General features: G+C 39.9%; 1 protein-coding gene across 2 annotated transcripts; it reads left to right on the forward strand.

Annotated features, from left to right (window-relative positions):
- Positions 1–8,782: 8,782 nt before the first annotated feature.
- Actbl2 (actin, beta-like 2) lies at positions 8,783–9,913 on the forward strand. 2 transcript variants are annotated; one of them, XM_005392678.1, is made up of 2 exons: positions 8,783–8,911; positions 9,038–9,913. In XM_005392678.1, exons 1-2 carry the CDS (start codon positions 8,783–8,785, stop codon positions 9,911–9,913), a joined length of 1,005 nt encoding a protein of 334 aa, XP_005392735.1. The 2 variants fall into 2 exon arrangements, with proteins under 2 accessions (XP_005392735.1, XP_005392734.1); XM_005392677.2 differs by having other exon boundaries at positions 8,783–9,913.
- Positions 9,914–24,414: the final 14,501 nt, after the last annotated feature.

Raw genomic sequence — 24,414 nt, forward strand, 5'->3', positions numbered from 1 at the left:
TTAAACTCTCGTTCTTTCAGTGCACTCTGCTAAACCTTTTATAGGCGTCATCTCATGTCAAATCCAAGCAACTTTATGAGGCAGATACAATTATTGTCTATCATTTATAGAGGCAGAAACTGAGACTTCTGGAAGTTATGAAATGGCACAGTTTGTAAACCTAGCAAGTAGGTGACAAACCTAATTTTGCCAGATTCAAAAGTTGTGTTCTGAATCACTCTGTTTCCGTAGTTATGTAGAACCAGAGCAAGATTTTATGTGATAGCAAATTTAGAACCCAAGAAATAATATGTATGATTTAAGAGTTTGATTAACTGAGAGGGAAGCACATACCTATAATTCCAGTACTAGGCAACCTAGTGACTTAGAAAGAGGCAGTTCCAAAATTAAAAAAAAAAAAAAAAGAGCTAGAGATATAGCTCAGTGTGAAAACCCTTAGTCAAATCCCAAGTACTACAAAATAAGAAAAGAGGGTGATGATAGAGGGCTTTGGAGGGCTTTGGAGTTGAAAGATTTATTGATCAAAGTTTTCTGGAAGTTAGCTAACTGATAAGAGGCCAGGACCAAAACTAAGAAAATAAATTAGAGCAGAATAGACCAGAGGTTATGAGAAATATCTCAATGAATATTTAGTAGAATTTGAGGCCATACGGTGATCTGTTTTTAAAGGTATGTTAAATAGTGGAGTCAAACTGACACACAAATTAGAAAAATGAGTGATTCTGAAAACGTTGAGATGAATTATATAAACCAATAACTGGGGAAAAACTAATGAGTTTGGTTTTGAATATGTTAAGTTAGAACATAAATAATTATGTACTGGAATGCTAATTTAACCTCATAAATCAACTATCTATTTCCAAATACATTTTAGAAATCCAAACCAGTAGTCAATGATTAAACAACCTGATTTGCAAGACTCTCTTGTAGCCAATGTGAGAAATAAAATGTGAAGATGATATAGAGAATATAGGGAGGAAAACCATGTACACAAATAACACAAAACAGAAAGACAAAAGACCTGTAACAGATATAAGCTAAGCACTATGACCTTTGTGAGATGCAGTCCTCCTAGGGAAATGGAAGAAGGCTTTATGGGCACACTTTATATTCATCTGAGATAGGTTCGCAATGATGGACCCAACATCAAAGGAAAAAGAAGGTGAAAAGGACACTCCCAGTGGAGGATGCAATGTCAGAAATACTAAGGAAAAGGCTGTCTAGGAATACAATTAGTCCAGGAGGCTGGAGCATAAGGATCATAGATGGGGGCGGAGAAAGGATAGTAAAATATCAGGCAGAATAAGTAGGTTGGAGCCGGATAATATAGGGCCATAAGATCTAAAGCAAATAGTTTAGTCTTGTTCCAAAGCTAAACAGAAGTCATCAAAAGGTTTCAAATAGAGAGTAACATTCATAGGTGAGTCATATTCTAATTTTTATTTCCATAAATGTAGGATTTTATAAAATAAATGAAATTCTGCTTCAAACTTCTCCCCAGTCACTCTACTGTCTTTTTTTTTGGGGGGGGGGGTTCCAGTACCAGGAATAGAGTACTGTCTTTGATAATTTTGCCCTTGAGTTAATATTTCTAAATTATTTTGGATTTTTTATATTCAATCACTATTCCAAGTTGATTTTTTTCTACCCTGAAATGATTTTTTTCCACCTTTCCTCTCTGGTTAGAACTGAAAATATCAGTGTCAATCAGATATGTTAACAAAAGAAATCTTCCTCTGTTATTTTAATCCAAAGGTATATTTCTGATATTCCCCTAGTTTGACCTAGTTCCTATTTGCATCTGAATGTAACAAAAATAAGAATTTCTCTGAAGTCTTTAAACCAGGCTTTCCTTCAGCAAATTCTTATGTCATCTCTGGGTGTTCTTCAAGTAACTGTTTCAGAGAAAATAGATCTAAAAAGGTGAAAACACATCATTTCCTTCCTACACATAGCTCTCCTCCTTAAGGGGACAAAAAGGCGGGAAGTCCTGGAATGTGAGAACATTCTTCAAACTTCTGTTCAGGTCTTATGCAACCCATCCAAACAGAAATAGGAGAAAATTCAAAATCAAGGAGACAGACCTCTGATTTTCTCGCTGAAGTAGCAGCAAGAATAGTTCACTACAAAATAAAGCTGTTTTTTACTGTATTCTTAGTAATCTCTTTCTAGATGTTAGTTAAAATTCTTTGTTTTGTGACATAAAACCATTCTACCATCTCCCATGCTCAAAACAAAGACATACAGAACTTCCCTCCCTGCCCTACTGTCATTTGAATTATATTCCTTTTTAAGTCCCAAAGGCTAAGTTTTAAATGTGGTTATTTGTTATAAAAGTAAGGAAACACAGTTATTTAGTATTTTATATGTTACTGTTGCAGATACTGAACTATTTCCAGAACAAAAAAGGATGGAACACAGCTTCCCACTATCGGTTTCCCTACCCCACCACAGTCTTCTCTGGTTTCTCAGAACACACGCACTTGGCAAGCCTACAAGGACCACGAACGGGTAGATCGGCTGGGAAAAATGCCACATAAACATGGGGCCGGGAGGACATGGAGAACCCTCACCCTTTTTAAGGAGAGTAGCTGTTATTCAGCTGTAGTTTGGGAATGCGCTCCCAATGTTGCTTGATTTTCTATTTTTTCAGGACAGAATGGGAATACAGAAATCTGTTTATTTCACAAATATTCAAAGTTCAAAAATGTTTATTGAACCCTTGTAGGGGGTCAAAGAAGTCACACAGAAGAACCACCGTCTGCACACTGCAGTAAGCCCTGATCTGGCTCTTTGAGAATCCAGAATTTCCAAGACACCATCGAATTGTCTTTTCTTTACTTTCTTTAGTGTCATTTTTTCTGGATTTTGAAATATGACAACTAAAGAATGAGAACTTTCAGTAGGTAAGTTTTAAGTCCTAATATTCTAGGGGCCTAGTTTTCATCTAGATTCCCTACTTTCCCTGTAAGTATCATTCCCCTTATCTCCTGACCCTTACTCCCACAGCCTCCTACCCATTCATCCTTTCCCTGTCAATTGATTTAATAATCCTTTAATATCAGAAAAAAAGAGAATAGAGAAAACCCACCAGAGGTTTTCCTAATTCCAGATATCTAAAGTAATTTCCTATCTATGTCTTCTGAGATCCTTAGGAAGGCTGATATTCTTTTAGCTTAAGAGAAAAAAAAAAACCACTACATTGAGTCATAGTCTACCAATCAATAAGTTTTCCCCAGGAAATGATTTAGCAGCTTCCAAAACTGAATTAGCCTTTTCATCCTGCATCATCCACCTTTAACATCCTTTACTCATGACAGCACGTTTCCATAGCAGCAGGCTGTCTGCAAGAAGAGAGATGGGCAAGTCTAGTGTTTGATAACTAGGTCATGGGCTTCTATATGATCTTAATGAAACTGCCAGAAATCAGAGGTAACACTGAAGCAGTCACAAAACTGGGCTCACCAGAACGAAGATAAACACTGGCTACAACTCTGAAGTACAGAGCATTTCTTGGCTTTTGTGTTTTGCCTTTTAATGACAGACTGCCTTGATTGCATTAGGCCTTAAGAACGGGTGATCTCTGACCCCAGCTCGATCGGGTCACAGGTGCACTCGCGGTTGTTTCTTCCCCACCTCGGAGAGATTTGCCCTTCAGATTCCCTCAGGTCTTTGGTCACTAACACTACATGAATCATCTCAGCTTTCACATGAATTAGCCCTGACTGCAACTCATACTCTCTACGGTAGTCAAACATTGGAATCTTTATTTTCATCTGCTTTCCTTGTTCTCAAGTTTTGACATTTTACCTGTATGATCTGATGGTTCCACTTTGGTTGGCTTCTACTCTCAGACCACTTTGGAGATTATCAGATTTACTCAGTCACCCCAGGCTCTCCCAGGTTCATCCCACTTCCTCAATGAGAGCCTCAGCCGGCGTTCTCTATTCACACCTTCGCACACCGTGATCTAGTCTGGATGTCTGAAGACACTGCCGCTTGGGGTCTGAAAACTGCAATCAGGCGGGCTCCACTTCTCAGATAGCTCTGATCCAAAGGATGCATTTGTCTTCCTGATTAAGTTTTGTCTTCTAGTGGCCCATCACCTACCTTATCATTTCCTCCAGAATTTAACTCTCATACTATTATCTTATGTCAGATAGTAACACACTTGCCTCTTTACTTGTAAGTTCCTTTCTTTCTCAAATCAGGCATCAACTTGCCATCTTTTTCTCTATTGTGAGGCTAAGATGTACTGATATGGAAAAAAACTATTACAGTGGTTTTCTTCTTTTGACTTCAATATTCAGTCTGGTTTGCACTCTGAGACACTATTTTCACACTTGAAGATGATATTTCCCAGTAGAGAACACAAAGGCTTCACAGGAATTATCCCTGTTGGTGCCTCTCTCCCTGAGGATAGCAGGATACCTTGTCTCCTTTTTTACCCATCATTGGGCAGAGTTTTGGCTATAGACTTAGTTTGATTGCATTCAGATATTGACATTATTGCTGTTGTTCTGTATAGCCTGGGTCAGTTTACCCTTGGAGCTTCCGTCTATTCTTCTAAAATAAGGATAATGATCCACATGCCTCATAAGTATTGTATATGAAACATTTAACATAGAGCCCAGCACACAAAAAGTGCCTACTAATCGCTATTTTCCTTGTACTTTCTCCACCTTTCAGGATCAGAGCACAACTCAGAGTTTATCCCAGGATTAGATAGCTCATAAGATACTTTGATTTAATTTTTTCAACATGAAATAGAAACATTACATACTACAAACTATAAGTAAATGAGCTTTTTCGCTTTTAAAAGTGATCAGCTGTATGCGTTAATGAATAGGTGAGTGTGTATGAAAATAATTACACCAGCTACCTATCCCTTTATCTGTTATTAAACACGTTACACTAAAAGCCACTAAGACCAGAATGCAACTGCAGATTCACCAAGCTATCGATACCTGGGGAGAGCTAATCACAGGTGCAAAACCCACCAAGAACGCAAGGACAGGGTATGAAGGAACTGAGTGAGGACCAAGAAGGGCAGTAGCTGACTTCAATGTTCTAAATTGCCAATGGCAAAAAGGGACCTCGTTCAACTGCCCAGTTTAATAGATAAGAATCTAGACAGGAGGCGATCACTAAGATGCAGCCTCCAAGGGTCCCAAATCTGATCACATCTAATTCACAAGGACTGCAACCTGTGATCCTGGCATTCTGCTCCTTTCCCCATGCCTGCTAAAATCAAACTCACCCTAAGACTCTCAGCCTCTGATGGTTCTTATGTAGAGACCTAGTTCTAAATACGCAGTTGATTCTCTGATTCTGTGCCAGCAATATTGCCTCCACTGGCAGCCCCCTGTCGGTGCCCTGGAATTCAGCCCAGGAGTCATCTTCCTTTGGCCTCCCATGGCTCTTGCCCTGACCCCAGGGCCAACCACACCTTCCTTCACCTTTGTGTCTATGTTCCATCTCTTTACCCAGCTACCACATTAGACTGTGCATCTGAGAGTGATATTAAAATTTAAAAATTTTGATCAGCAATGGCAATGCTTATCAGAACACAAGATACTTCTCTGTGGCAGTATCCACTGGCCACCTGTTACCCTGCAAGGAGGTGGCTTTTACACATAAGACAATAAACTCTTTAAAAACACAGGTTGGATTTCATTGGTCAGACTATTACCTATGCCTGGCAGATGGGAGAAGCTTACTAAATGCTTGTGTGGACCAACATGTCTAAGGTTACTCTGCAAGGGCAATTACTTTCAAGTTTCGAGTCACCTCTTCTCACTGTGTTCATATATCATATCCAGACCTGTTCCTTACTCTAGTTTTAGATATTCATATGATAGTTAAAGTAAGCAAACTGCAAAAGAGAATAAAATTCTGAGCTTTCAGAAGTTAATTATAAAGACTTCTATAGTTTTAGGTACACTAAACATTTGTAAATTCTCATCAGTTATGAAACCCGGTACCTCCAGGAGCCGGACCCTCTGCCCTACCCCCCGCATGTGCAAACGCTCTTCCTGTGTCTCACTCACGCAAATTCTTACTTCTTTTAAAAAATTTAACCAACCCAAGAGATAGTGTTCTTAAAAAATTTATGATTTTTTAAATTATGATATAATTATGATATAATCTCTGAATTATGATATAATCTCTTGTATTTAGGGGAGTTAAAGAACAAACATTGCAAGATTATATAAATGATGAAAGTTTCTTTGGGACATTAAAAACTAAAACAGAAGTTAGCAGATCATCCACCAAAATCCCACATCTACCATACTCTGAAAGCATCAGTGATGCCACCTGGACTTAGGACCAAACATCCCTTGGTTCAAAGGTGATTCTCAGGCGGCACTCAGTAAATCTAGGACACAAGGCTCCAGTTAGGGCCACACAGGCCCTCTATTGACATTTCCATTGATATGGTTTTGTTTTATACTCCACACTGAAACATTCATAAGTAAGGACCTGTGCTAAATGTAGTGTTATTTTATTTTCCACTTTGTAGCATGTGTGTAGTTTATTATGGGATTTTTAAAAAGACATTCTCAGAAATACCATCCGATAGCAATAAAATATTGTTTTAATCAAAACATTGGTTGTACATGAAAAAAGAAGCTCACAAAACTATTCAGGTGAGAAGGTCAATGTTTTAACAGTTTTAAAGGAACAATTGCTCAGTTACAGCAAAGATTAAATGGAAGGTTAGCCCTGGTGGGATCCAAAGAAAAACCATGGATGTTGCATTGAAACACATGTTTTGCTGTGACTCATCTCCACATGAAGGTTCTGAAGCACATTATAGAACTGGACAAACCCAGAGAAAAATAGTTCTGTATCAAGCTCCAGACAAAGAAGGGGATGGACAGTCCTAGCATGGTGTCATCCTGGGTCTCCAAGAGTCTCACTGAGCAAAGACACAGGCTAGTTCTCCGGGTTTGAAGTGGAGGATGTGTGTGTGCTCAGTCATGAGGGGCGCTGCGAGTACTGACAAAATGGGCTTTGCTGACAGAGTGAATGAACAAGTGAACGAATGATCAAACTAAAGGTGACTTTGGAGAACTCAGGGTGGATATGAAAAATCACTTTGCTTTAGAAGAGCTGACAGATCATTTTTATTCACCTAACATATGGGAACAGAAGTAATGAGCTTTCTTAACCATTATTTCCTGTAACGTGTTGCTAGTGTCCTACATTTTCTCGTAATACATATCTTACCAGGCTGTCTATATTTCTGTATTAAACATAAAATCCAAGCAAACTGTTCCTCTAAAGTGATCAAGGTACGATGTGTTTTAAAATAGAAAAAAGCCAGTATCACTACTGTAGCAGAAATTGCATCCCGCCACCCGCTGCCAGTATACTTCAGCTTGTTAGCTGCCCGGGTAATAGTTCTTCTTCCAGATCCAGTTGCTCCTGTCTCTGAGAAACAGCTGGTCGCTGTGATGCACAGTTGGTCACTGTGATGCACATTGTATAAGTCCATCCCCAATGGATAAGCCATTCTGCCTCTGTACTTCCTGTTTGCTTATACAATATAAGCCCTAGACCACCGGAGATCAGGGTGTGGGATTCTGGGAATGATCCCAATCAGTTCCCATCAACATAAATAAATCTGCCTGTAAATCCTGGGTGTCGTTTTGATGTTTCTGCTTGCCATTGCTTTACAATTGTGCAGCTTTTAATAATTGCCAGAAGGTTTGATGTTATGATATAGTATATACATCTTGAAAACCAAAATGTTTTAATAATGAGTTCAAATATATAACTTTAAAATTTATCTTAGCATTTAATTTTGTTCATTGTTGTGTAACTTGAGTTATTTCAAATAAATAAATTTATAAATTGCATTTTATTTAATAAATTATGCAGGAAAGTTGAGGCCAAATCTTCTGTGTAGTTAACATGGACCAAATAGACCCTACCCCTTTCAATGTCTAGGCATAGCAACTGCTTAATAAAATGAGGGTATTAGAAATTTACATCAGAAAAGAAAGATCTACAATAAATCACTTTGTTAATCACTCTATTGCTTTTACTTGGTCTCTGACTGATTAGAAGTTTATTAAATATCTCTGTGTTTTGCATGGTACAAGTTTTGTATAATTACAGCTGTCAGGCTACCCTTGCAAGTCTTTATTTTCATTCACTGAAACAGCTTCTGTCATGATGACAGCCTGTAAGATTAGGAATCTAATAAAAAAAAAAACCTTGAAAGAATAAAACTTACTCAAATCCTTCATAAAAAATATATTAAGATTAAAAAGATTAGAGTTAGTGTAGACAGAATAGACCCAGAAGACAAATTAATGAGGAAGTGGTCCTTCTGACAGTGTTACCCTTACCCACTACTATAGCTCTCTTTCATCTAGTTTTTATATCCCTCATTGAATCACATAGTTATCTAGAAACCTCGCCAAGCAGGCTGACAACCCCGTGTGGATTACCTAATTACAGTAACCTGCTATTTGGCCACTTGGTTGCTAATTTTCCTTCCTTATAAAGGGTAGACTACTAATAAATTCTGTAAGCATCATCATAATTAATACTTTAAAGGTGACCTCACCCCAAAATGCTGGGAACTGCTGGGACAGAAGATGGGAGGAGTCAATGTATTCCTTTAAATACTTGTGATCACACTACAGGCTCATCTCTGAAGGCAGCTCTGGAGGACTGTAGACTTGTTCATTCTCTTTTCTGCATATCATCGTTAGTATTTCCTATATTTAAATTCCACGTACCAATCTGGAAGAGTCCAACCAGCACCATGATTGATGATGAGCTGTCTGCCTTGGTAGTGGATAATGGGTCAGGGATGTGTAAGGCAGGCTTTGGGGGTGACGATGCCCCTCGGGCTGTGTTCCCCTCCATGGTAGGGCGTCCCCGACACCAGGGGGTGATGGTAGGCATGGGCCAGAAGGACTGCTATGTGGGAGATGAGGCCCAGAGCAAGAGAGGCATCCTGACCCTAAAGTACCCCATTGAGCATGGAGTAGTCACCAACTGGGACGATATGGAGAAGATCTGGTACCACACTTTCTACAACGAGCTCCGCGTGGCACCAGATGAGCATCCCATTCTTCTCACTGAGGCACCTCTCAACCCAAAGATCAACCGGGAAAAGATGACTCAGATCATGTTTGAGGCCTTCAACACACCTGCCATGTATGTGGCTATCCAAGCTGTGCTGTCCCTCTACGCTTCAGGACGGACCACAGGAATCGTCATGGACTCTGGGGATGGGGTCACTCACACTGTGCCCATCTATGAAGGTTATGCCCTGCCCCACGCCATCCTACGTCTGGACCTGGCAGGCAGAGACCTGACTGATTACCTCATGAAGATCTTGACAGAGAGAGGTTATAACTTCACCACTACAGCTGAGAGGGAAATTGTGCGTGATGTCAAAGAGAAGCTGTGCTATGTGGCCCTGGACTTTGAACAGGAGATGGTCGGTGCAGCTGTATCCTCTTCACTGGAAAGAAGCTATGAGCTTCCTGATGGGCAGGTTATCACCATTGGGAATGAACGCTTTCGATGTCCTGAAGCCATTTTCCAGCCTTCCTTTCTGGGCACTGAGTCCAGTGGGATCCATGAGGCGACCTTCAACTCCATCATGAAGTGCGATGTGGACATTCGTAAGGATTTATATGCTAACACTGTGCTGTCCGGAGGCAGCACCATGTACCCAGGCATTGCTGACAGGATGCAGAAAGAAATCATAGCCCTGGCCCCAAGCACCATGAAAATCAAGATCATAGCTCCCCCAGAGCGGAAGTATTCTGTTTGGATTGGGGGCTCCATCTTAGCCAGCCTGTCCACTTTCCAGCAGATGTGGATCAGTAAGCAGGAATATGATGAAGCTGGTCCTCCCATCGTTCACAGAAAGTGTTTCTGAATGGGTTTCCATGTTAAGGGTTTTATTTTTCTTTTTTCTAGGTCACGGTAATAATGCAACTCTCATCCACTAGAATTAAGGTAAATGGTCCGCTCTTCTTAGTGTGCAAACCAGCTGCTCTGTCTCTCCATCCAAGTATCCTGGGCTCTGCTCCAGCTACTCATATCATAATCTCTATCAACTAAAAGAGAATTCTGATACCATATTCTCTTATAGGGTTCTAAGATATGTAGGCTTGCTTAAATGAAAATCAGTGACAAGAAGTAAAATCATGAGAAATGTCATTTCAGAATTTCCAAGCTTTAGAACCTAGTTCTTGATAAAATATTCAGCAAAAGCAGGCTGTTTAAACCTGTAGAAAAAAAGTATACATTTAGCAACCACCTCTTATTGGTTAAATAAGAATTATTTGACTAATAATTTCTCTATACTCATAGACACCGGTGAAATAAAATATTACATATTGAAATGTATTAGTTATCTGGCATCTGAACAGTTAATGTGAATTTCTTCCCCAATAGTCATCATCTTAGCATCTCTTGTTTTTAATTGTTTCCCTTATTAAATGAACAGATTAATGTTGCATATAAGTCTGATGGCCAGTCATTTTAACATCTTACTTATTGGAACTCCTCATACTTGCAAAATAGCAAAGCTGTAGATAATATTTAATTTTTAAAATGGACACTGTCATATCAAATCAATGTTATTCTGCTTCAATTTGACATCAATAAATTTTGTTTGTATTTCCTTGCATAGCAACACATGTCTGAAATCATTTATGTCAGCCATGATTTTAGATATTTCTCTTATGCGAGGATTTCACTATAGGGAATTGCACTGCAACATTTTGGTGAGTTATGAATTTTAGAAACAGTATAGTAGCTCTGAGTGTGTTCTTGGAAAGATTTTAGAATAATTGGTTATTATGTCTAATGATTAGCAATACTTCTTTATGCAAGTGTCTCTGTTATCCAAGCGCTAATGTCTTGGAAAATATCATTGTATCTAAAACATTTTAATGAATCCAATGGTGATTTTACAACCAATTTTAATTCCTAGTCACTTTATTTTAATCTATAGTGTGATTTCTGATTATTTGGCTATTAGGGTTATTTGTATTTTCAGGGATTTTTTTGAATATGTAATATATTTATTTGGGTTAATTTAATAAGTATTAAGTATTAATACCTTAATAGCTATTATCTTGGGAGGGAAGAAACTTTTCCTCTTAGTGGGGAAACTTCTGCTTGTATTTTAAATCCCTAAATTATAGTCTTTAAGCATTTTTGTTTAATATAAAACTTTCCATATAATTTAATTATTCCTTATTTTCTTTATCTTGTAACATAACTTTTTAAAATCATTTAGCCAAAATTAATCTGCAAAGGCACTTCATTTTGTAAGTTTTGGAGTCTCCTTCCATTAAATTAAAATTGCTTCCAACTTGCATGCTTCGATTGTCTTGTTATTGCTTTACAATTCTTCCCAAAGAACTGAAGAATGATCTAGAGAGGGTTAATCTGTATGTATGATATATTCACCTAGTTGTAACCATTTTCTACCGGGTACATTTGAACCTGTAAATGGTAAAAGAAAACTAAAAAGGAAAGATGACCAGTCAGATAAGATTACAAATTTCTCATAACCTCAGTTTAAAAGTTTGTGTTTAGTAGATGAGCTGGCGTTCAGGTAATGAGTAGCCAGAGGTAATGGCAACAAGAACATCTTGGATTTATATGCTACAACCCTTTCAGTTTGCAGAGTCAGTGGTTCTCACACACATTCTGACCTACATTCTGAATTACCAGGCAAAGCCGCATCTCTCCACCCACAGAAAATTTATGGGACGCAGTAAACTGGAGTTGGCAAGGTGATATCTAGAGTCAGCTATCAGACACCACAAGATTAGGCGAAAATACAAACCTTTTCATTAATGCCAACAGAAATTTAAACCTCAGGTCTTTGGCTATTATCCTATTCATTAATATCAACTGATTATGGGTGAGTTTAAAGAGAAAAATCATTTTCCAACTTTATATTTAAAATTGATGACATTTACTTGCACTGACATGCTACTTACCAGCGGCTCACAAGCCCAGCTCATTAACTAGCTTACTTAGAGAACTCTATTTAAATGCAGACTTCCTTGAGAAAATTTCTGGCCCTGTGCTCAGAAATTCTAAGTAAGCCTTGGGTGAGGATCAGGAGGTTCAAATGTGCAACCAACTAGAATAATCACAGCTCTAGATAACCCAGAACCTAAAGCACACCAGATTCCAAGGTCAGGAAAGGAGTACGGACATTTCCATGCTAAGGGGCAGCGGTGCTGAAGAAATACTCTCAAATGAATCTGATGCCACTGTAAATGATTTTCACTCTCCCTCAGTGATGCATCCCACATAGCTACAGAAAGCTAGCACTATGTCACCGTTCCCCAGTTATTTCCCAATATGGACAATATTTTCCTGAAAATATATTTTTTGACCCAAAGTCAGTTCCTGTACTATTCTTGCCTCTACAAAGTATGCTTATTTTTCAATAGTGAGATAAAGTAGTCCTAGGTTGGACTGTATCCTAGATACCAATTCAAAACTGTAATACAGAAAGACCTAGGCATGAGTACTGCATTTTCCAGATAATCATATGATGAATATTTGGGTGACAAAGACCTTACCACATTTATGTATTAATTTCACAATTTATTACTCAATAGTTTATTCCAGAATCTACTAGATTAGTGTTTTAAGAACACTGAGAAATTTATAATCCAATAGTAGGGGAAACTACAAATTAGTTCATAAACTAACCACAGTCCAACATATATGGTCATGCATATTAGAATACTTTAAAGCTAGAGTGATCAAAGGATTCACAGAGTAAAGAGAGCCACTGATTTAAGTCTCAAAGCTCACAAAAGTTGTGTTGAACACTAAATTTAGGCAGCTCAAGTACAATTATAATGAATACTAGCTGTTTACTGGGCAAATTGATTCTCATTTTGAAAGTTCTCATTGGACCATACTAAGAACTTAAGAGCGCAACTTTTAAGGGTAAATTCAAGTGTCACTATAAACCTTTATAGTGTTCTCCCTTCATTTGCTAGGAAGAGACAAGCTCCTCTTTTGTGCTCTCACTACATTTTACCTGCACACTGATATTACAAACATATCACAAACATGTCTATATTTGTCATGGTGTAAATATTAAGTGACCCCCCCCCAGAGACTTGTGCATTGAACAGTTCATCCTCAGTGCAGAAATATTCAGAAGTGGAGGCTTGGAAAGATGATTATATCATAAGGACACTAGCTAACTTGATCAATGTATTAGTCTAGCCATGGATTCATAGCTCAAAGTGCTGCTAGGAGGTGGGACCTGCTTGGAGGTGGGACCTGCTTGTAGGCAGGGCGCTGGGCACATAACCTCGAAGGGCTGCCTCAAAGCCAGCCAACCAGAGACTAAAACCTCTGAATGCGTAGCTAAAATAAATATTTTCTGCTTTGTGTTATGTATGTCAAGTACTTCATCCCAGCAATGGAAAGCTAACACACTACTTTTTTGGTGGAGTACCCAGAGGTCAGAGACAGGGACAACATTTGTGCACTTTGAATCTTCCAGAATTTTCCTAGTGACAAGTACATAGCATTAACTCAGTAAGCACAGTTTGAATTAACAAGTTAGTGAATCTGTGAATTCTGGTGTATTTCATGAACATAAAAGTTCTGGACTATGTCTTTCTTTCTTTCTTTCTTTCTTTCTTTCTTTCTTTTTTTAGTAGTGGGAATCAAACTCAGGATTTTGTGCTTGCCAGGCAGGCTGTTGGCCACTGAGCTATGTCCCCTGCCCCTGCACTGTATATTTCTTACCACTCTAATCTCAGCACCTGTCTATAAGCATCTGCCTCACCTGCTAGTATTGTCTTTCCTCTGTGATATATTTTCTCTTCTTTCTTCCTTTATCTCTTTCCTTTTCCATTTCCTTTCCCCCACACTTCCCAGGCTCATGTTACAAAATTGTAAAGCTTTTACGTGAAAAGAAAAGCTCTGGATTGCCCACATAAGAATCCCAGGTTCCCCTGGATTCATTTCACCATGCTCAACCATTCAGGCACTCGAAGGCTGCTGCAGCCACGGTCCAAGAGAATTAGGCATATGCTCCAGCTGGTGTCAGACTTTGGTGTCATTCATGTAGTGTTGATTTTGTAGGCATGCAAATGCAAGAGTTCTGAGTTCAGGGAAGATTCCACCCATATTTTAGAGGAAGGCTTGGAAGGCCAGAAAGTGTGCCCCAAGAGGGCAATGCATGAAATTGTGAGAGTAAAGGCAAAGTGCTCCCCAAGAGCAAGGCCATAGGGGCTCCAACCAGCCATGCCATAGGGGCTGGGCACAGAAACCCTTTGGAGTTCCCCCACTCAATCCAGTGAATTAACCAGCAAGTCCTATTGACTCTACTTTCCAAACAGATGCCAAATGCAACCACTTCTATTGCCACCACCTGCTTCAAAACATCATTGTCTCTCACCTAGATTGTTCCAACACCTCCTTACTCAGCCCCAGGCTTCCAAACCAGCCCCTACAGTCTGTTCTCCCAATAACAGCCAGAGTGATCAAAAATACATGTTGGATCCTGTCCCCTCACTGTGTAGGATCATCCAGCAGCTTCCTCTTTCACTCAGAGTAGCATTCAAATGCTTCATCCCAGCTACAGGGGTTGGGATGGTCTGGCCCTCACCCATCCCTCTGTCTCTCGCCTGACTTCATCCACTCTGAGCCACATCGCTCCACTGCTCCTTAAACCCACCCAGCTCAGTTCCAGTTCTTCCCATGCTTTTTGCATGTAGAGCTAGTTTTTAATAATCTTCTACTGAGCAATAAATTTTTCCATTCTTCCTTCAGTCAACCCCACCTTTTGGAATATGTGCCAACTATGTGACTGCTGAATTTTAGAATAGAAGAGGAGAAGAAAGAGAGGAGAAAAAAGGAAGGAAGGGAAGGTGGACAGGGAAGGAAGGAAGGAAGGAAGGAAGGAAGGAAGGAAGGAAGGAAGGAAGGGAGGGAGGGAGGGAGGAAGGAGAAAAGAGATGGAGGGAGAGAGAATCTAAGTACATCAATGTATTCTGCCTCTAATCCATTTGTACTCTTACTGATAAATTTCTCTTTTCTCAAAGCTCCCAATTGCCAGAGTGAGAGTTTCAAGTATCTGACTCAGTAATAACTCAGAATTATAATATACCAAAAACTATGCTTTTCTGGTAACTAATCACAGCCTGCTTCAAGTTTATGAAAGATTTCTTTCAAAATATATTTGAAGCTAAGAACTAAGCATGTGGTTTGCCAAATACTGCATCCAGATGTTGACAAATACAGTTGGAATGACATTAGCGGCTACATTACACACATGTGCATGGACATACATGTAGAAAGAGACTATATATTAAAATCAATTGATACTTTAAGACTTCTTTTTTAAATACAAAAGGAACTATCTGAACTACAACTGTCATTTTTTTAAAGATAACACTAAAAGTTGCAAAGACTTTACAGTTTCAGGCTCCTGCCTTGTTTTTCAGACTAGTCTAAATCTGCTGTCTCAACATTTTTATAATTTTATGTTCAGTTAAATATATTGAACAGATATGCCAGCACGATATGCTGACAGATGTTTATCTGGGCCATCTCCTAACACTGCTTGAAAAATGGAAACTCTTATTCAATTGGCTTTGACAATATGTAGATTAAAAGTCAGAGCTTTCTGGAATTGGAAATGAGGCATTTGTAACCATAAACAAATCATGTGACATGGTATCTCGTGACACACAGAGCAAAAAAGACTAAAGTCCACACTTATATCCCTTTCTTAGGTATACTGTGGTAAGAAAATATTTTCCTGACTATTTTATAGGGTAGGGGTTGACAGAGTAATCGAGCACTGCAGTTTCTCTGTGACTCCTCAAATGGAAGCCACAGGGCACAGAGTCCCTGTCACAACCCCTGTACCACTATTACACAAAAATAGCCATAGACAGCATGAAAATAAATCAATAAGATTGTAGTCCAATAAAATATTTATTTGCAGAAAAATAGGTGAAAGGATGGATTTGGTCCATGGGCCATAGTTTGCTAAACCTCGGTTTATAGAAAAATTCCTTTCCAGGTGAAATTAAAATTATTTCACTTAATCAGAAGCTATAACTATCCCCTGGTCACTTTTAGTTCCTTTTACAACTGGATGAACTAGCATGAAAGGAAATTACTAATGGCTTAAGGGAAGACCCGAGGGAAAGTAAGTTTGCTACTTTATCATGGGGACAAGACAGATAATGGCTAAAGTCAGAGAATCATCCTGGAGTAAGTACCACCTGCACACCTACATTTAGGAACAAAACTATCCAGAGCTACTGTAATTCTCCATGGACAGAATACTAAGTTCACCCGTGGCTGATGATCACTCCCCCCAGGTAAAGCAACACCACCAGCCAAGCAGCTCCATTGGAGGGTCGGTTTGGGAGGAAAAGTAGAAGTAGCAAATTTAATTTTGTCACAATCCAAAAATGAAGACTTGTCAAAATGTACTTGACAAAGCAAAAAGGCAGAGGCCACAGTCCTCTTTCTGAAACTCAGAAAGACAGAGCTATGCAATAGACAGAACTATCATACCAGGAGCAGAGACAACCTGAGGTAGCTGGGTTGGAAATCTAGAACTCACACACGTGGGCTCCATTCATGCATGCATGCTCAGGGCATAATGTTACCACGGTGGGTGTGGGAAGCACTCTGTCCCTTTATCTTGACAACTGTATTTCACTAATTGTGGTTAAACTGTTCTGTGCTAAGATTAAGGATGACAAGAAAATCGTATCTGGTGTTTTCACCAGTGTTCTGGATTAGACAACCTCTGGATAGAGGTTATATTTGAAGAAAATATCACAGTCCCCTCTGTTTTGGTTGCAGTGGCGCCATGCAGAATTCCTAAAAATGATATATCTTCCAGGTGCAAACCAGAGATGGTTTAGTATCAGTAGATTATGTGGGAATAGCAAGGTGTGTAACGTGTGGGCCAACTGAAATAAAAGATGCAATCCAAGAGCCTTTTTGCTTAGACCCTAAATGGCCATAGGGAGCAGATATTACCAGGCTATGGTATTCTCACTAGCAAAGAGACAGAGAAAGCAGCAACCCAAGGGCTGATGTGATCCAGAGCAAGATGGCACTGCCACTTCGTGATGTGCTCCAGAGGGACTAGGCTGTCGAGGCAGCATGAGCAAACTGTATGCTGTTGAGTCAAAGTAATAATTTGAGTTAAAGTAATGGTAGGATGCCTTTCTCACTGTCATGAGAACCTACAGTATCACCAAATGATTAAGGTTAGATGTGTTTTTCAGTGGACACAATTACCAGATGAGGAGCTGCACCGGAAGAAAAAAGATGGGATGAGGGATACACGCTTCCTGTGGGTGCACTGGGTGTATGAACAGGTTTTCAGTTGAAAGTGAACGTTTGCAGGGAAATCTTAAAACTTCAAACCACTCACACTGTGGAGCCTGTTCTCTTTGAAAATACATTGCGAGAAATTTTTGACATTTTAAATTTTTTATTTCCACACTCAGCAATATTACGGCTTGCAGTTTAGAAAGGAAATACACGCTTAAAATGTGCTGAAACATCAGGCCATTCCAGGCAATACGCTTAAGCAACTGAAGATGATCTGACAGATAACTTGGGTAACTCGGCCTCTTCCATAGCAAAATCTGCAGCATTTCTACCAATTCCTTTAATATCGACCCCTTATACTTTGCCAAAACTAGTAAAGTATAACATATTTTAGCTAAATTGGTTTACTTCAGAAAACACTTCTGAAAGTACTTCTTCTCTATGAAGAAGTACTCTTGTGAGCAATCTTTTTAGAAAGACTAATAGGACTACCCATAACACTTCCAAATCTAATAAAACTAAGAAATAATTTTCACTTCAACTCTCGCCTTGAACTTAAATGACAAAATGCACTGAGTGTTTCAAATTCAGAAGGAAAATTAACTCGGAAGAGATTATATAAAGTAGGTTAATACTTATGAAACTTTTGAATTTTAGATTGAAGTGTTCAAACCAGACCAATATTATCTTTCTGGTTAAGTAAGCACAGGCAATTGCAAAGTTTTAATTTTTGCTCCCAGTAAGTTTTACAGTAAAACTTTCCACTTCTTATATTTGCTAAATGACTTGAATAAGCTTCTCACAATACTTTCTTGGAAATCACAGGCAGTGTCTCTGTCCCTACTTGTTATATACATCTGTTCAACCTACCAAGATGTTCCATGTGCTTAGTTGGAATAATAAAATGTGGAAAAGAAAAGAGGATGATGAAATTGACTTCTGGCAGCTTCCTGACCCCCTATGTGGGCTTCCGACAAATGTGCTCTGATTCCTTCCAAAGAGCTTCTTAGAATTTCAATAAATCCACAGTAATACAGAACACATATTTCAAAGAAGAGAAAATGTCGTCAAGCCTGAGTTTATTCCGAATTGATATGCGAGTGTAAACAGCGAGTGGTTCCCTCTCATTCCATGTGCCATGTGTGTTTCCAGCATTTGAAGGCTTCTTCACAAGCAGTCCTGGCCCATTTAGAGTGACTGCACCTTGGACTACAACATCTATGTGGAGACCTTAGATGCTTTCAAAACCAGAATGGTGCTAGGAGAGACAAGGGAAGCTCAAGAGCAGCCACAAACAGACACAAATTCAATCAAGATGTACAACGTTATCTTTAAAAACTGAATACTTTTTAAAATGTGTAACTCAGTAACCCGGTGGTATAATAGCTGTGGCTGAACACTTGGAACCGATTTTTCCTCACTCACATCTTGAGGGAATGAAAGGATGAGCCACAGATAGCAATAGTGCTGCCCAGAAAGGGGGCTGGGATAGATCAGACTGCAAGGCTGACCATTTGTTTGTATAAAACCTAATTCTACAGTAAAATTTTACGTTAATTTTTTAATTCATATTTGAATCACCCTGTATTTTCCAACCAGCCAGTAGGGGAAGGGGTCATGGAATAAGGACAAAAAGAGGGCAAATGGTGCTGCCAGGTGGACTTGCATCGTATACCTAGATTTAGAGCGTGACCACAGATATTAACCTCCTCAGGTCTCGACTCTATCATCAAATAATACTGCCTGAATCAATGAGATGATGTGTCTATAGTATGGCATACTGTGTCTTGTGTATACTAAGCATTAAATAAATATTTATTAATGAGGGCAAAAATATGTCCAGAATAAACAGACACCAGAGAAAAAAAGACAAAATGTACATGATCCATATCTTTCTGCACCCAGTACAGTAATAGCTCTTCATTTTCACAGATTTCTGACCTTTGAAGTGACCTGAAGGAGGTGGAGAGAGACAGGAGGCAGACTGGTCGGCCGCAGAGTTGGGCCTGCTGACCCTCACAAGGAAGCAGGGCAAGAGCGAGCAGCTCTTCAAGAGTGCCAGGTCCGGAAACACTGGTCAGTGTTCCTCTTTTAAGTCTTGTGAGATGAAAGTTTGGTAATGGGTTAAATGGAAAAAACTAAAGGACAAGTAAGTGTGGACCAAAAGGTCTTTTCCTGGGCTTCCCCGGACGACTCTTGAGTTCCACGATATGGGTACATTGGGCAGTGAGAAAGGAGGAACAGGACCCATAGCCTCTGCCCTTGCATTTGTTTAAAGTTGAGAAAAACAAATGATCTTTTACGTGTCCAAGCAGGCCAATTTTTCCCAAAGATCTGTACTGTCCCTCGTTTTCTTCTCAATAGTACTGTTCTTGGAAGATGTTTACAGCTACTTAAAAAATCAAGATTTTTTAAATGAGGAATCATGGAGGTAAACACACCCTTCCTGGTTCTCTGGGAGTTTACCTTATCTGTGACTGTCATCCTGAGTTCAATTCCAGAGACCAACCAGGCATCTTGGCCACTAACCTGGCTTCCACCCTACCCAGCAGAGCTCACCTCATGGAACCAGGGCTGGTTCCCAGGGCAGCCCCCTTCTTTAGCTCCCATGATCCAGTTTCAGATCCCAAGAAACAGAGTATCAGGATCCTAGGCAGGAAGGTGCCCAGACTTTAGGCAAGGTTTGCTATCCAATTTTTAAATATTTAGACACATGATGTACACCTCCAGCAACACTCTTGGGTGCTATAAATGCTAGGGCCAGATCCTAAGGCAATTTCTTCCTGCCTTCATGAAATTCATCCTAAAGGGATGTTAGTGAACCAGAGGGGTGGAATGCAGCTGTCGTCTCCACGCTCACAACCTAGCCACAGTGGTGCAGAAGAATAAGGGAGCTGAGCAGGGAGAGCCCTGCCAGAGATCAAACATCTTCCAAGTAAATTAAGGTTCTTCATGCCTACTGATGTAAAATAGAGTTTCTTTATAAGTCAGTTTCATGAATTTTATCTGAAGGTAACTGAAAACAGATTCAGAGTTCCAACCACATCATATATGCTAAAGAAAATCAGAATTACATTAGCAGAGAAAATGTCCATAAAACTCTAAACACACTCTTCTTTCACGTCACATGGTCTTCATCTCAAAAAGGATGTGGTGGCCTGGGTAGTTTCAGCAAGTATTTCAGGACAAGCGTGTCTGACAAAGCCTTGGAACAACAGCCGGGCCTCCTTCGGGATCCTCATCTGCTGCCGTCTCAAATCCCTGCCAATGTCTGTGCCTGAGATCCATACTTACCGGGGAGGCTGACCACCCGCAGTCCATTGTCCCAAACAACCATCCTCAACAGTTCCAGCATGTATCCCATTTAAGAAAAGCTGTTGCACTGATGTAATAAAATGTCTAAGGAAGTCCTAAGAAGGGAAACAATTGAGGGTAACAAAGCCAGTCCAAAAGAACTATGTCAGTAGGAAAATCCTAACTGCTCAGGCCAGCAAACGAATGAGTAGATGTGGCCAAAAGGCACAGGGGAGGGAAGCCAGGGGGAGAAGCACCCTGCGCACCATGCGCAGGCCTGTGTTTAATGATAGTTTGGATGCTGCAAACAGCAGAGAGCTCAGGGTCTAAACTCCTCCTCCCCTGTTCCAGCGGCCCAGGACACATTTTCTTTCCTTGCTTTTCTCACCCTCTACTTTGTCCCTACAGTTTAACCACATCACCTCATCGTCCCCATCTCCAGCTTTATTCTCAAATTTACTGTGCAATTTTGACATTCCTGCTAATGCCACATGTCTAAGTGGTACACATAGCATATCATAAAAAAGGAATATGTCACAGAACAAAGAAATGAAGAGAAAGCTAGAGTCCAGACAAAATAAGGAGTAATATAATAACAATAATTCTCTGTACATAGGAACTGGTTTTCTAACAATCAATGCCCAACATTCCACACTTCCCCCTCAAAGCACTCAGGGGCATCTAACAGGTCAGGGCAAACATAGACAAGGTGGTATACAGTCTTTTCCTTTCCTGGACAACGCAATCTTTGTAAATGCAAAACTAGACTTTCTGAAGAACTCCGAAAAGCCCTGTGTCTCCTGTCTGTCAAGTCCAAGAGTACAATAAGGGTCCTGGGCACAGCCTCTCTTTTTGGAGCTGGGACAGGATCTCAATCTGTAGTCCAGGCAGGCCTTGACTTCCCAGTGTAGCTCAAGCTGGCCTCAAATTTGTGATTTTCCTGCCTCAGCCCCCTAAGTGCTGAGATTATGGTATAGGCCACCACAACTGGCTCAGGGTTCCTTTTTAAAGACACGTATTTTACAATGCAAGGGATGGTATCCTGCATCATTCAGACTCTTCTTCAGCAGGAAGTGGACCAGGGGACAACAAGAGGTCATTGGTCAAAAACTGCCTCACTTTTCTGGAGCTTTGTCTTTCTCCGTAAAGGCCTCCTGAGACTACACGAGCTTCTCCTCCCCATTGAACTCTACCCATGCTACCTTGGATTGGAAATGAAAAGTTCAGTTTTCTCCAATTGATTTCTGTCTCCATGCGAGCCTGTAAGCTTAGGAGTCAAATCTATTCATCTTTGTCAGGCTCTATCCCTATCCCCATACATTCCCTAAGCTCCAAGGCTTTCTGGTTCCAGTAGATTTACAAATGATACCTGGCTGAGTGCCTATTCATGGGAAATAGCAGGTTTTCATCGATAGAGATACAGGGGCAGAGATGAACTCCATGAAGCAGCCCACACTACAGTGGGCATGGAGCCAACCTGCATTCAAACTCTGACCCTGCCACTCCCTGTTACTCATGAAGTAACCGTTCCTCATGAATTCCTCCATCTGGAAATAAAAATTATCATACCTACTTCAGAGCATGAGATGTAGATTAGATGGTATAATTATTGGCCAAATAATTGAACAGGAAAAATTCCAGGTGCTCTGCTAGACAGATTTCACTGGTTTTTTTCTTTCTGATTCAGAGAAATCTTTATAGGCATATATCAACTTTAATTATCTGTGTTCAATGATCCTTAAAATGACCCCATTTCTCACCCATTTCTCATTTCAAAAAAAATATATTAAGAAAATTAGCAGTTAAGGTGAAAGTCTAAAGGTCTGCTGAAGCTATAAAAAGTATTTGCTAAACTACATTCAAAGGAAAGTGAGTGCTGTTGAGTAGGGATGTTTTGTGGGAGGAGGAGGCTTGGCTTGTCGGGGAGGAGGTTTGAGCAACACCAAGACAGCTAAACAGGGCAGCGGAGTTTCCCATTACATCCTACAGTTCCTTTATCAACACTAAAGTGGCCCTTATGGCTGGTGTATTTGTGTAACAAATGACATTGTTCCAAAACTACTGTTCTGAAATTAATGCCATCTTATAATTGTTTTGTTTTTAAATCCAACACTGTAATTACAAAGTTTCTGGCTGAGTATACAGTAGTTGTTTTGTAAATGATAGTTCTCCTTCCTTTTCCTCCACTCCTCACTGTAGATACGGGTGGTGTATGAGCGAAATTATCCCCTTAGGTTCAGGACTACAGCAAAGAGGGAAAAAAGAAAGGCTGGGTGGAAAAGCATTTGCAATCCTGATCTGAGGCAACGTATGCCCTTTCGTAGATAGAACTACTGAGTCTGTCATATGTTAGCTTCACTCGCAATTCTCTTTCTTTTCCTCAGTGCTTCAAACACAATTTCAGTGCCTCTTCTAACCTAGGTACCATAAGAGCCCCAATGTGGGTGAAATAGTTCTTTCCCTGAAGAGATCACTAAGCAGGTGGTCATGCATGGACAATAATACCTGGGAAACCTGGCTTAGCTTACAACATCCTTAAAGAAAGAGCAATAGGGCAATGGCTGATCAGAGAAATGAGATAAGGCACCAGGATGGTAGAACCCAGAAGAGCTCCATGGGGGAGGCAGCATTCAAGATGAGCATTGGCCTGAATGCAATTTTGACAGGCAAATGTGAGAATAGGGAGGGCAGTGTCTCCTATCAAGATGTGATTTCACCACCTGCCCTCATAGCCTTCACTACATACCCTCGCCAGCCAGGAGCTGGGCAAGGCTCTGTGCTCTACTAGATTCTAACATATCGAATCTCAGCACCACTCACTAACTAGTTCTCTTTCCTCATTATGTGCAGATCAGAAATTAGAATATAAACCACACATCCTAAAATTCCCTAAACATTGCAGACTGTAACACTTCTCTGTGTCTTATCTGTAACTCTCTTTTCCTTTTTCTTTTGTTCCCTATCAGCATGTCCCTTTCTTGTCTATAAACCTGTCTTTTCAAAACAGAATGGTTCAGAAAATAGTAAGAACATAAACACCAAAGTTAAAACCTAGATCTGCAACATACCAGCTGTATAATATTTAATATAATGTTTAATCTCACTGAGCTTCCAGTCCATTTATAAATGTGTTTAATAAATCTACTTTACAGGGAAGGTACTTTATTAAATTAGTGGTAAATAAAACAGCACATCTGAGAGTGCCTAGAACAGCGATGTTGAATCTTTAGAGACAAAGTGCCCAAACTACTGGTGACATCATCACCTGGTGTCACTACTCCTTTCTGAGCATGCAGATGGCCCTATGTGCTCTGTGATCCAATGCTTGGCTACTGGGGTAATGTGGGGCAAAGCTGGGGCGATGCTGGGGTGACTTGGCTCACAGGCCAGCAGAAAGGCTTCTGCATGGCCAATATGTCAAGTGCACCATAGGTTTGCCAGCATTGATCTAGACTGTATTGTCACATAGAAAATACTGTATTCTTCCCCCTTCCTCCTTCATGTGTAGAATACTCGTCCATCTGCTCCCCACCCATCAATAACCTTTATTCAAACTTGCCCATGACCCCTAAGATCATTTACTACTCCTGACCAAGAGAGAATGGGTGACTGTTTAGGATTCATTCTAACCAAAGCAGTGCCTTTCTACTTCAGGATTTTTAAGGATAATTTTTTTCCCCTTACTGAGAGAACATTTTGTTTTGAACCAGCTTGCTTATGCTCCATATCTGTATATATTTGTACAGTTCTTGATGAGTTTCTTTTTCCTAATAA

Source organism: Chinchilla lanigera, unplaced genomic scaffold (genome assembly GCF_000276665.1).
Source record: "Chinchilla lanigera isolate Chin_1 unplaced genomic scaffold, ChiLan1.0 scaffold00045, whole genome shotgun sequence".
In the NCBI taxonomy this organism is placed as follows: Eukaryota; Metazoa; Chordata; class Mammalia; order Rodentia; family Chinchillidae; genus Chinchilla; species Chinchilla lanigera.